General features: G+C 43.1%; 1 protein-coding gene across 2 annotated transcripts in view; it reads left to right on the top strand.

Moving 5' to 3' along the window:
* Positions 1-2,639: 2,639 nt before the first annotated feature.
* Positions 2,640-13,203, top strand: part of arhgef25b (Rho guanine nucleotide exchange factor (GEF) 25b) — a 23,546-nt gene continuing 12,982 nt past the window's right edge. The window contains exons 1-2 of one of the 2 annotated variants that reach the window (XM_069154770.1): positions 2,640-2,738; positions 13,134-13,203. The exon at positions 13,134-13,203 is cut by the window's right edge and continues 217 nt beyond it. In XM_069154770.1, the coding sequence (XP_069010871.1) occupies positions 2,675-2,738; positions 13,134-13,203 (134 nt within the window). In that variant the 5' untranslated portion in view covers positions 2,640-2,674. Of the gene's footprint in view, positions 2,739-4,579; positions 4,942-13,133 lie in introns of those variants that run through there. The other variant, XM_069154762.1, reaches the window with a different exon arrangement.

Raw genomic sequence — 13,203 nt, forward strand, 5'->3', positions numbered from 1 at the left:
TTGATGGATTTACAAAGAGCAGCATGAGGGATTACGTTAGCGTCTGTTTGTCGTGGAGGCGCGGCGTCACGAGCTCAGACGTCCTCCTCTGTTGAGTAACTGGATCAGCGTCTAAATGCCCAGATGAACGTACGGCGAAGCTAAATGAGGAAGGACTCGCCTCAGAATAACCGCGGTCACAAGCTGATAGTGGTGTTACGGCTTTCCTGTTTGTTACCTGCAGTGTTTCCGACACGGAAAACAAAACTACAGAAATGTGATTTATTGGAATATTTCATTCCTACAAAGAAATTAACAGACATCAAACATCAAGATGAAACGGCAAGAATCCAAACTCCTCCGTCATGATTTAATGTACGTACAATCACAAACATCCAACGAGACACACTGAAACACAAAGTATAGAAACTTACCACAGAGTCCTCGGTCAGCTGACGGCGTGGACGTCTTCACATGTCACTCCTCTGGGACTTCTTCTCGATGACTTCTTGTCAGAGCAGCTGAGAAGTCAGTTTCACACTCTACACATTTCCATCCCACATGTTGTCGTGGTGACATAAAACAGAGAGGAGGAGGAGGAGGAGGAGGAGGAGGAGAAGGAGGAGGAGGAGGAGGAGGAGAAGGAGGAGTAGTCTTCGCTGAGATACTTGTGTGTTCATCTCTCTATGCTTAGTTCATCCCACTTACGACAGCTTTGTTGGAGAGGATTACTTTACTGCCGGCGGCCGTTTTCATCGTCCGACACAACGAACTGATAAACTGAAGAGAGCTTCTCGGAAGCTTCATGTCACACATCACTTCTTCTTTATGTCAATTCCTCATTTTTAAACTCTCAACTCAATTGCGCAGTCGTATGTGAAAAACAAATAGGAACAAGGACACATGGAGGAGTTCAGTCCTCCAACAAATACACATTTATACAAAAAAAAAACAACAGAATTTGATATTCCGTCCACAAAAATAAGTCGTTCATCTCACTGAGAATGGACAAAACGTTTACTATAAACAGCTCCAGCCAGACCAATCTGATTAATTGGTTAACGGGGAATAAGACGGTGAAATCCCATCAACGTGACCTGAACAGATGAGACGGTTCCCAAATACAAACAAAGAAGGAAAACTCCGTATTACCATTAGAAATGACTATTTCTCATTCAAATCTGGGAAAAACAAACTGCAGTCACATTTAATGCCTCCGTTCTCTTAAGTGAGGCTTGAAATACATATTTTTAGAATTTACGTTCTTCTGGAGAGTTCAAACTGGAATTAAAGTTGTAAACCGAGTATCTAAAATGAGGATAGAAATGAGACACACTGGGGCAGTAAAACTTTATTTTAAAAACAAAGCACACAGAGTTTTACTGAAGCTATTTTGAGTTTTGGGAACGGTCGCAGGCTGAAGTTATCCCCGGGGATCTGTGGGACATGGCTGGACCTGTCGGGATGCTTTAACCCCTTTCATCCTGAAGGCCTGAGGAGAGATCCCACTGCAATCTAGCAGCTGGCCTCATCTGCCCCGAGGAGAAGAAGACCTGGTGCGGAGCGGTAAGACCGTTTACTTCTTCGCTGGACGTCGGTCGGGCAGGAAGGAACACCTTTTTAACTCGACAAAACAAAACACTAAACGTCGGGCGTGGACGTTCGAACGAGGGGAGAAGAAGACGGCGTCGAAGTGAAGAAAGAAGACGTCTCAATAAAAGGAGCTGAAAGGGAAGAGAACAGGATGCAAGATGAAGACGTTGGCAAAAGTGCAAGGAAGGACTGAACAGGTTCTGGGCTGCAGGGTTGATGAAGTGAGTGCCTGTGCAGGACGCCAACATTTTTCAAGTGGGGGGGAAGGAAATGACAAAATTGAAGGCAAAAAATCTGGCGCTTATCTGAAATGTAACTGAGTAAGATGCATATTTAATAACATAAAACAAGAAGACACCTGAAGGTAAATATACAGAGTGCATGTTGAAACTATTGCATCCCTTTCATTTTATCTAATAAAATGTGAAGATTTTTTTAATGCAAAAGTCAGCTGACTGTGATTCTTCAGATCAATTTTCAAACTTGTATAAATAATAATAAAAGTTATTGTAATATCAATTTAAACATCCAAATCTGCTGATCCAATAATCTGAGGATTATGCTGTTTGTTTTATTTTGTTGTTTGAATGTAATCGTCCTGATTCCTTGTGATTTAATCAGTGTGCTACTTTCTAATATTGTGACCACACAAACAACAATGTGCACAACGCTGAGAGTTTCCACAACGACAATATACCCTCGAGGTCCGTTGGTAACCAGAAAATTCAGCTGTGCTTTTTTTTTTTTCTTTCTTCCATTTGTTTCTGTGTTTTAAAGGTTAGGCGTGGACTTTTTAAGATCCAGTTAATCTGCCTGGATTATTCTCCAGCAGAACTCTTTGTCTCCGGGATTTGATGCTGTGCAGTCTCGTGATCAGTTTAGTCCTCAGAGAAATTCCACAGATAAGAAACCACTTCAGCAGAAATAAGAAAGACAGAATGGAGGAGAGGGAGGAAGAGGTGAAACACGATTAGCTCCCTCACTTTCTCTGCTCTGTTTGAGCTTCAATCTGTGGCACAAAAAATGCTTTATTCTCTCCTCGCTGGTCTGTGTTTTGCGTTAGATTTCAGATCCCAGCAGAGAGAAGCTGCTGCTGGATGACATGCAGGACGTCGGGACGCAGCTGAAGTGGACCAGGAAGTCCGGCGTGGCTGCAGAATCCAAAGGTACCACAGTGAGCGGGAAATGTGCAGGGACAATGTCTTCAGAGAAATACTTTAGTTTTCCTGCACTTCTTCTGTCAACCATAGGGGGGAGCTGTGGCACAGAAGTTCACATCAGACATCTGTTCCACTCTGTACTGTGAATATATTTCAGATAGAAATCAACACCAGGCGCAAAAAGCACACATCATCTTATTTAGATGATTGATTATTGACTAATTAGGCGCGTGCATGCTCACACACACACACACACACACACGCTCGTGCAATAATCCCACATTGTGCAGAGATCAGTGCCGCTCAGATCAAAGGGATCATCATTTCTGCAGTTTTTAAAAGCTTAACTGGATGACCGAGAGCACGTTGGTTTTTTTCACGTCTGTAATCTGGTTTCTGTGGACGGAGATTCTCGTGTCGTGTCGGTCCGCCGGTCACGTGACCGTGTGTTCGCCTGTGTGTGTGTGTTGAACTGTGAAACAAAACCTACAGAGAAAACAGCTGCTCACAAACTCGTCTCTTCCTCCCTCACCGACTCGGTCCATGTTTGGGTTCGTCTGAGTTTATGCGTAAATCTTCTTGACTCGCGCGCGCCCGGACAGCTGTGCGCAGAAGATCATCTCATGAGTACTTAATCTTGGTTTGGAGATGAAATCGGTCGTTCCTCCGTCCCGTCAGCGTGGGATGTTTCCACATGTTGGTTTCTCCACAGCGGAGGAGGTGCTTTGGTGCCTGAGGAGTGACGGTTCAATTTAACATCAGTGATCAGCACAAATACACCCGAGGAACCGGATAATAACGCTGTGACGTCATCAGCTACATTCAGACAAACTGAGCTCACATGCTCACAACACAAGCAGACTTTTATGAGGTCAAATAATAATAATAAAGTTCATTTATGGCACCTTTTTATACAAGAAGTGCAGCTCAAAGTGCTTCAATGCAAGCAATGAAATGTTGTTTTTCGCACAAAAACTGATTTAAAAACACGTTAAAATGTAATTTCAAAAATACGAAAATGAATAAAATGCATAAGAACAGACATGCATCATATTAATGAAATAAAAAAGAGTCAGTATTTTAGAATAAAGTAAAGACGCAGACGTGCAAGAGGGCTTCAGGTGCAGCTGGTGAAAGGACAAAGTAAAGAGATGTGTTTTCAGTTTTCTTTGTAGAGTATTTTCCGAGTATCTTCCCTGATATCTACAGTCAGTTTGTCGTCTTCTCCATATCGGTGTGGTTTGTTCGGATTTATTAGGATTTTTGTGAGTTTTTCAGACATTTGGTCATAAAACCAAAGTTTTGGCCACATTATTTTGAATTTAAACCCGATGATAGCACGAAACAAAACGTCAGGAGGCAGTGAGAAGAGCTTTTAATCATCCTGAGGTTCATCTGTAAGTTTCATGACGGTCTATCCAAAACATTTCACTGAAGATCATGAATGTCACCGTCACGGTGGCTCCAACAGAGACACCGTGAGGTCGACCGAAGTCAGTCAGTAGGATTTATATTAAACATGCATATCTTTTTTTTTTTTTAAATTTTAATTTTTATGCCAGTCCAGTCTGGAGGAGACCACGATACGGACCAATCAGCTGGCAGAGATGATGCCACTCAGTCACACTGTCAGATAAAAATGATAAAACAGTGAATGGAAAAACTTCCAGAGGCAGGACGAGGGGAACAGATGCTGGCAGCAGCAACACGGCATGTCAGCTCCCATCCTTCCTTCATCACAGCTCCTCCTCCTCATCCTCCTCTTCCTCCTCCTCCTCCCTGTCTCTCGGTCGCCCCCCGCCCCTCTATCCCTCTCCGGGTCCCTCTTGTAATCTTTGCCCACTATCTCACCACTCACACACAGAGAGGCTGGAGGGTCGAGGGCTGTTTGTCTCTCCGCTCGTCTTCACATGATGGGACAGAGACGGCTCTTCTCTCCCAGAGGTTTCTGCTCAGATCTGGAATATGACTGCGGAGCTCTCCGGGGATTACCTCAGGACCGGCGTGTGTGCATGTGATTGAGTGTGTGTGTGTGTGTGTGTGTGTGTGTGTGTGTGTGTGTGTGTCCTGCACTATGCCTGCCTCTGGTGAGAGGAGCAGCCGAAGCGTCTCACCATGAGAGGAGGTCACCACCAGCGAGGCTGCGGGTGTCAGCACCTGTTCAGAAAACTACTCGGCAAATGTGGCTGCTGCTTTGTGCGAGTCAGAGGTACGTTTCCGCTCCGCTCGTTGACAGGACGTCCTCCGACCGCGGGATTAAGTTCACTCACAGTTTGTAGGACTATTTTCACACGACGTATTTATAATAGATTCTTATTGTGGCTTCCTGCAGATGTTGCAAACAGTACGCAATGTTTTCTAATGTTAGGAGTCTCACGGCCTTATAAGTTATATAACAGGATCAAATCCATCAGAATCTCTAACAATAGACATTTTCATTATTTTGATATCACATTTTTCATCCATTTATTACCCAGTCTGTTACTAGGAGGGTAGCAGCATCAAGTTGTATCAAAAAAAACAGCAGATTTTGTTTGGAAAAAAAAAAAATCCAATGTGGGCTTCCAAACACACGTGTGCTTCAGGTTCTTTGTTAAATTTAAGAACAAAAGTTGAGATTATACTGCATTTCTTCCCTCTTCCTCCCCGTATAGGCAGTAATATTGGAGCCTGTGGATTGAGATTTACAAAAATGGCAAAAATATATCAAATATATTTTTGAATGAAATGATGAGAACAAAACAATATTTCCACTTCCAGCTCTTGTTGGTGTCAGACAGTCTACCTCGACTACTGTAGACGAGCCCCGACTCACCAGGAGTACCACTTCCTAATGCTAGCTAAAGACTTTGTCTGGTCTGCTAATGTCATATTAGCCCACTAATAAGGGTAAGAGTTGTAGACTTTATATAAAAGAGTTCGTAGCTTCAGGTCTGTAAAATGGTTCCGATCCAGAAGTGTCTTCAGCTGCAATCCCAGCGAGTGCCACTAGAGGTCGGCTCCAAAAAGCCTCCGGCTCCATAGACTCCCATTCAACTTCTCTCATCAAATCCAAAGTGAATAAAATGTGTCCATCAGTTATCTCGGTGTTGTTAGCTAAAGTCACTCCTTCTTATTAGTTTTCTGGAGGTCCATCTGAAAATAATCCCTCATTCATTAGAAAAGAAGATTCAAGAAGACCTGTTTTTGGGGGCGTGTCTGTTTGATTGACAGGCCTGTGGTGCAGTCAGGTTACAGCTATCGGTGGGCGGGACGTAGTATCGTCAGGTTTCCAATCAGATCAGTCAGATCCACCGCTGGCTCCTCCCCCAGCTCGTCCAAATATGGTCACTTCCTGCTCCAAACCGCTCCGAACTAACAAGATGGTGACGGACAGAATCTGAACTGGAGGATTCATAACGTTCACAAACCAACGATGACATCACTGATGATTGATGACATCACTGATGATTGATGATTGGTTGGATTGTGTCCACTCTGTTTGTGGATTTTTACACGTGGACAGTTTCATTTACACATTTTCTTCAGGTTTAATCATCATCAGCGATAAAGTCACATCTGGATTAGAGTTTCTCTGATCACTGAATCATGGAAACACAAGACTCAGTGAGTCACTTCCCCGACATTCTTCTCCTTACAAAACTATAGACCTCCTGAAAACACACACACACACACACACACACACACACACACACACACACACACACACACACACATCATTAACTTTGTTTCCTGAAAGGCAGAAACCAGATTTATGAGGTGCAGAACAGAACAATGAGATAAAAGGGTCAGTTTTCATTTGCGTCATGATTTCTAGGGTTTATTTTCCACATTTAATAACAAATCAGCGTTCACTACATCAGTTACTACAAGAAAATTAAGCAATTTAAACAAAAAGTTTTACCATGTGAAAACAGAAAACAAGATGTAATCTATGAATATGTAATGAGGGAAAATGCTGCAGTTGTTTTCCACGCGTGTCGCCGGGTGACATTTATCCCATCAGAGTCCTGAAATCGGTTAGAAAAGGTGATTATTTTATCAACCTGAACCGAATTATAGCGTCCCAAACCAACTCATGACCAGACAGCAGGCTACGGTGGAAAAGGATCAGCACACAAGCAAGGCACTAAAGATTTAACGTTATTAAATGATTCAACTGACAATCAAACTTTTTGTACTTTAATGCTGTTAGTTTTCGGAGATCCGAATGTGTCGGGGAGCATAAAGCCGAAGGTTTATGGATTTATATACCACAAACTTTAGATCCTCTGAGATGAGCTTACAGCAGTAAAGACATTTATCTTTTTGTTCCCGCTGCCGGCTCATTTACTTCTCTCATATCGGATGCCTTTTTTTTGGCTGCTGCTGTTCTGTGTATAGAAAGTGATTTCTCTCTGTTACTGTGACACAGTTTGCCTGAGAGCAGAGGCAGCTGCAAACACACACACACACACACACACACACACACACAGACACACACACACACACACACACACAGACACACACACACACAGACACACACACACACACACACACACACACACACACACACACACACAGACACACACAGACACACACACACACACACACAGACACACACACACACACACACACACACACACACAGACACACACAGACAGACACACACAGACACACAGACACACACACACACACACACACACACACACACACACAGACATGTCCCATTACTGCGCGAGCCTTAAATCCTCTGTTGTTCCAGTTGTTCGGGGAGTGATTACAGAGCCGCTCCTCTCTGAGCCGTAAACAGACGTTTGCTGAATGTGGAGATAAAAGCAGCCCTTTAGTTGAGAAGCCTTTTCTTTCTCACCTTTGTTCTCAAAGCTCAGTCACTTTTCTGTGTGATGTCACATCAGTCTGGTGTTCTTTACTCTATAAATACCTCTTCTGTGAGTCGGCGGATGTTTCATCTCGTCTTTTCTTATGCTGTTTCTGCATGTTGTTTCTTCTCGTCTGATCGTCCGTCCTCTGAAGAATTCTTTCTTCTGCGATCTGTCACTGAATTTTATGGTTTAATTTGGTTTAACGTCAGAGAGCTATTTATACCGACAGAAACACCTCCAGATAATTCACGCTGAGGAAAACATGCTTAAAAGTCCTGCCAATAGTCTCAGTGTCTCATCACACACACACACACACACACACACACACACACACACACACACACACACACACACACACACACACACACACACACACACACACACACACACACACACACACACGGCTGTGTGACTAACAGTCCATTCGCCCATCAGTGTGTGAGCTCATCGCAGACGTTCAGCTCCACAGATCAGTTCCAGTCGCTTTCATTCTGTCTTTTGCTGGTTTGTGGTTTGTTGTCTCTGAACCTCGTGACTCGTTGATCTTCATTTGAACTTGATTTACATTGAAGTGTGCAGTGAGACAGTTGGACATGCAGCGTCCCCTGAAGACACTGAAGACTCTGTCTTCTGTTCGGCAGGACAAGTTTATCTATACGGCACATTGTATACACAAAAACAGGCAATCAAAGTCTTCGCATGATTCATAAAAATAATTAAATAAGAAGCAGCGTTATGCCATATTTCCACATTAAAATGCAAATTAAAGATTAAACATGAGATGTATTTTAAAGACAAACGTGCAAGTTGGGTTTCGGGTACTACGAGTAGCAGGCTAGCTTAGCTTAGCTTAGCATTAGACTTCACTTCATTCAAACTAACGCGGTTCAGTAGTTGGTGTCAGAGGCGAGTTTAAAGTCCTCCTGTTGAAACTTTATGCTGCTTCGTCTTTTTTTTGAGTTTGGACTTTTGCGTGCGTGATGTTTTTCAGGTGTTTGGCTCTTATTTTCTTCTCTAAACTCAAACCTTATCAGACCTGTGACAGGAGGAGATGCAGGTCAGCGAGAGGATGCTCAGAGATGATTGAATGTCCTGTTGCACCGTCGCCGTGGCAGCAGCGGTGACAGAGTGAGTGATGCGGACAGAAGCGGCCGGTTGAAGCAGCTCTGTCATCGTGAGGTGATGGAGGACTGAAGTAAAAGCTGTCCGAAGGTCTAACTTTGCTGAGTCAGCACTTGAGTTAAACACTGTTTAGTGAGCAGATGTCCGGCTGCGAGCCCCGTGTGTCGACCTGTGATTGGCCTGCGCGTGCGCCACACAGAAAAGATTCAGCCAATCCCAGGAGAGGGTCACTGGTATCAACACGCTTTAAATGCACAGAAACAAAGCAGCCTGTTTCTCGGTGGAGCTGCAGAGAGAAGCTCAACAGAGGACGTGTAAAACTACACGAAGATGGTAAAACCACCAAAAAATGCTTCTTAAGGATGTAAAAACTGCAAATAAAACACCAGAAAAGTGTAAAATATGGGACCTTTAATTTTCATAATTAGTACTTTTCCTGCATCACAGAATAAAAACGGGAACATTTTGACTTTCTTTCACAGTGTAGAGCTGAAGGCTTAGTTTTATAACTTAGTTTTTATAATTATCAGTGTTAGATTATAAAATCAGGAAGGATTTTATAATCTAACACTGATAAAAATATATTTTTACAGCTTCTGGTGTGAATATAACATTAATAATATAATATGTGAATGATTGACATGAAGAAGAGATGATCTGATCCTGCAGGAGAGAGCGAGCTGCTTCGATGACCTACTTTACATCATAGATGTGTTGTTGTGCTGCTCTCTCTTTAAAGCCACCGTGATATGTTCACGGTCAGAAACAGCATAAATTATTGACGCTGCTGACATGTCACGTCCGAGCGTGATTAAAGCTCTGCACACGTTACACGCCAGGCCTTCGTCAGCGTGTCACGTGAGGCAGCTGATTACCGTCTCTGCTTCACCTCGTGTTCATCGCTGATGGAGGGAATCATTATCACCGCAGTCAAGGAAAAACAGCTCCGAGTTCACATCAGCAACACGACGAATCAGCAGTTTTCATGTCATCAGTCAAACACGAGGAGGGTTGAAGCAAAGTTTATCTATACGGGGAGTTCCTAAGAGCCCGAACACACACATGATGTCAGCGTCCTCTTCAAACTGATGTGTGGTTTTATTCCTAAACCAGAGAGGACTTTACACGGAGGTATGAAATGTTAATGTTAATGTTAGGCTTCTGCAGACACTCGAAGATAAAACAGGATCGGATCAAACCAGCTGCACACATCTGGATAGACATGAGCAGCAGCCCTGTTTCCTATAGGACACACTATATTTACTGCCCCATAATTTATTTTTCTGTGTAAAAAACAAAACAACAACAACAACAACAACAACAACAGCGGAACAAAGCAGTGCGTCAGTGAAATGTGCACTACTTCCTGTTTACTGTCCCTCACTGTAGTTGGCAGCATTTAATGGATGTAAAAATGATCCTGTTATGTTTCACTTCAACCATTAAATGTCGAACATTTCTAGTTTAGTCAAAGAGTGAACGACGGGATGATGTTGGACGCAGACTCCTGCATCAGCTCCCAAAGACCAGCGAACACATCAGCTGTCTGCTGCACTGGTATCAAGGAGTTACAGTATTCATCACCTAAACCTGCTTTAGAATTAAAAAAAGGAACGTGAGTCTGAATTTATACACGATGCAACCTTTATTGTGAATTGCATGTCTCGGACACCCAAGAAGAAAAGATCTGAACACTGCCTTTACATTGGTCAGTAGATTAAACAGACTTTTTACAAGTGGAAAAGTATGAGATTACAAAATAAAACGTCTGAACAGCTGTAAAAAGTCAGATTACTTTCCTTTTCTCTGCTGACTGTCTCTGGATGTGGTTTCAACTGTGTGAAGATTGCTGGTTCACTACAAACTTTCATAAAAAGGAGTCAAATTAACTGACTTTAAAAAATTCACAGAAAAACCACAGACAATCCGCCCAGGTTCAGTAACGAGTCTGTTTCCAACTCTGCATGTCACACAGCGTTTGAGCTGCTCGCTGCACCAGACGGGATTACTGCTGCAGAGTCGGTGCTGTCTGGGCCTCTGTGGTGGCCGAGACAATCTAACCCCTTCAGTCTTTAATCCATCCATCAGTCTGTGTGTCACATTAAACAATCTCAGCAGCTGAAGTATAAATAGTCACAGAAACTATTCTCCTTTAAACGCGTTGGAGTTTTTATCCTCACAGAGGGCTTACACACATAATAAAAGTGTTCATTAGTTGGCTGTCCATAACGCCTGCATGCGATGATGCATTAGCAGCCTGCGTGCAGTCCGGATGGCCGTCCAGCTGTTGCTCCGTGGGAAAATGACACATTACGTAACCGTGTCAAACAAACATGACGGGCTGAGTCGCTCGGCTCGGCGGTGACCTGGACGTCACGGAGACCTCGGCGCACCATTAAGGCTTCGCTTCTGAGAAAATGTTGAAGTATTTGTAGAAAACGCTGCCGTGTGGTGTGCGTGTCGCCTCCTGCAGACAGATGGCGAGCTGCTTCACCGTGTTTCTGAACGACCTGACAGAGATAACAAAGACGAGGGGAGCAGATGGCTGCTTCTGCTCAGGGTTACAGGATGCAGTGTGTGTGTCTGATTCTGTTTCATTTGTTCTGTTCTCAAAAGCTCATAAAGTCATAAAGCTGCTTTGACATTTTGTGGTTAAGTTTCGGGATGTTTTTTTTTATTATTATTTATTAGCTGCTGTAGAAAGACGGGACATGTCGTCAGGTGCTAAGATCGTCATTACTGTCTCAGCGGGACTGTTCTCACATGTTGAGAATAAAGCTGAAAGTCAAAATATTGAGAAGCAAAGAAAGAGTCTTTGTTTTTTTTCTTGGTTTGGCCTGAGCACTCGGCTGCAGCTTCACAGAGCCGCCAGCACGGCAGTAAAGTTCTGCAGCTGTGTTGCTTTTATTTCTCTTCTTCTCCATTAATCAACGCTTTGTTCTTCTTTTAAATTCTCAGCCCTGGATTTATTGTTGTTTCTTCTACTTTCCTAAACTGGTCAGTTGTTTTTGGTCAGTATGACTTATGATGAGATTCATTTGGTGCCAGCTCGTCTCTCCTCCCTCCACATCATCCAAGTAGTTTGACTCATGACACTGACTGCAACAAACTCATGTGGCTGTTTGTCTTATTTGAATCCGGCCTACTTTGATTGTTTATTAAGGACATCTTTTCATGTAATGTCATGAAGATTAAACCTTAATATTTATGTATTCTTGTCCTGATTTTTGTTAAAAGAAAAGCACATTATTAACTACTCTACTGTCAATATGACGTCGTGTTTAATGGCTGTTTCGGGACGTTTTTTGGTAAATGGCTGACCCAGATTTCCACTGGCTTCTTGAAAGCTTGTTATTATGATTACGGCTTACATAAATGTGCTGACAGGGAAATAGTGGCTTCTGGGAAGAGGCCAACGCGACAAAATGGGGCTCCTGAAATGTTCCACTTTGCTGCGCTCAGCGAAACAGCGTGAAACGTTAATGTCAGGGTGCCGGATTGAAACGGTGCGGTCGAGGACCGGGTACCAGTTTCCACAGATGGAAACCAGATCCAGCCGTGGTGTGAAAGGGTGTCATCTCCCGCACCGGTTCTGTCTGAGTCGTGGAATTAGGGCAGTTCAGTGCCGACGGGACGACCGCACAGTTGAGACTAACTTCAGCTCACATTATTCAAAATACATGAATTTAATTTTTGTATTTTTAAAAAGCTTCGTTCACTCTGATGTGTGACTGATGAAACAAGAGACCTGTGGGATTCACGTATACATTTTGGGTAAAAATGAAATAGTGTTATTAACCATCTCTTAATGTTGTGTCAGATGACCCAGTGCAGCTTTTTATTTGTGTTGCATTGTTTTGAAGTACATCAAATCACCATACTGTAATATTTTTTTAAGCATTTCCACTTCAAGCTCAATAACATTCAAAGGCTGGTTGATAATTAATTTTTTGCAATGATAATTATCATCTAACTTTATAATATTTAATAACATAACACTGACAGGGCTCATTCTGCTACCTAAAGAACTCTTATTTTGATAATTTACTGTTTTAAGTACTTTATGCACATTTTTTTTAAACTAAAAAAAATAAAATCAGAATACTTGAATTAGTGTTAAATAGAAGAGGGATCTATTGTTAGTTTAATTACATTTTCTTGTACACATCACATAGAAACTGTATAAAGTTTGGATTCCTTCCTCGTGAGAACTTTCCTGGTTTTGTGTCTAATGATTTGGGACTCGTAGTTGCAGTCGCTGCAGCTCCTAAAGTTACTGTTGGGGCTTAACGCAGGAAATTGAAGGACATTTTTGTGCAGAAATCTGTCTGCACCATCTGACCCGAGAGGATGAACCCCGCAATTAGCTGCAGTGCTTCATCCCTCTCCTCCCTCCGGCCGTCTCTCTCTGCAGCCGAGTCGTACGCCGTGGCGGGCGGCGACGGCGGCGTCCCTCCGCCCGCGGGCTCCGTGCTCCTCCAGGC

The sequence above is a fragment of the Embiotoca jacksoni genome, unplaced genomic scaffold (genome assembly GCF_022577435.1).
Source record: "Embiotoca jacksoni isolate LCO1_2020_lvr unplaced genomic scaffold, fEmbJac1.0.p SCAF_1, whole genome shotgun sequence".
Classification (NCBI taxonomy): Eukaryota; Metazoa; Chordata; class Actinopteri; family Embiotocidae; genus Embiotoca; species Embiotoca jacksoni.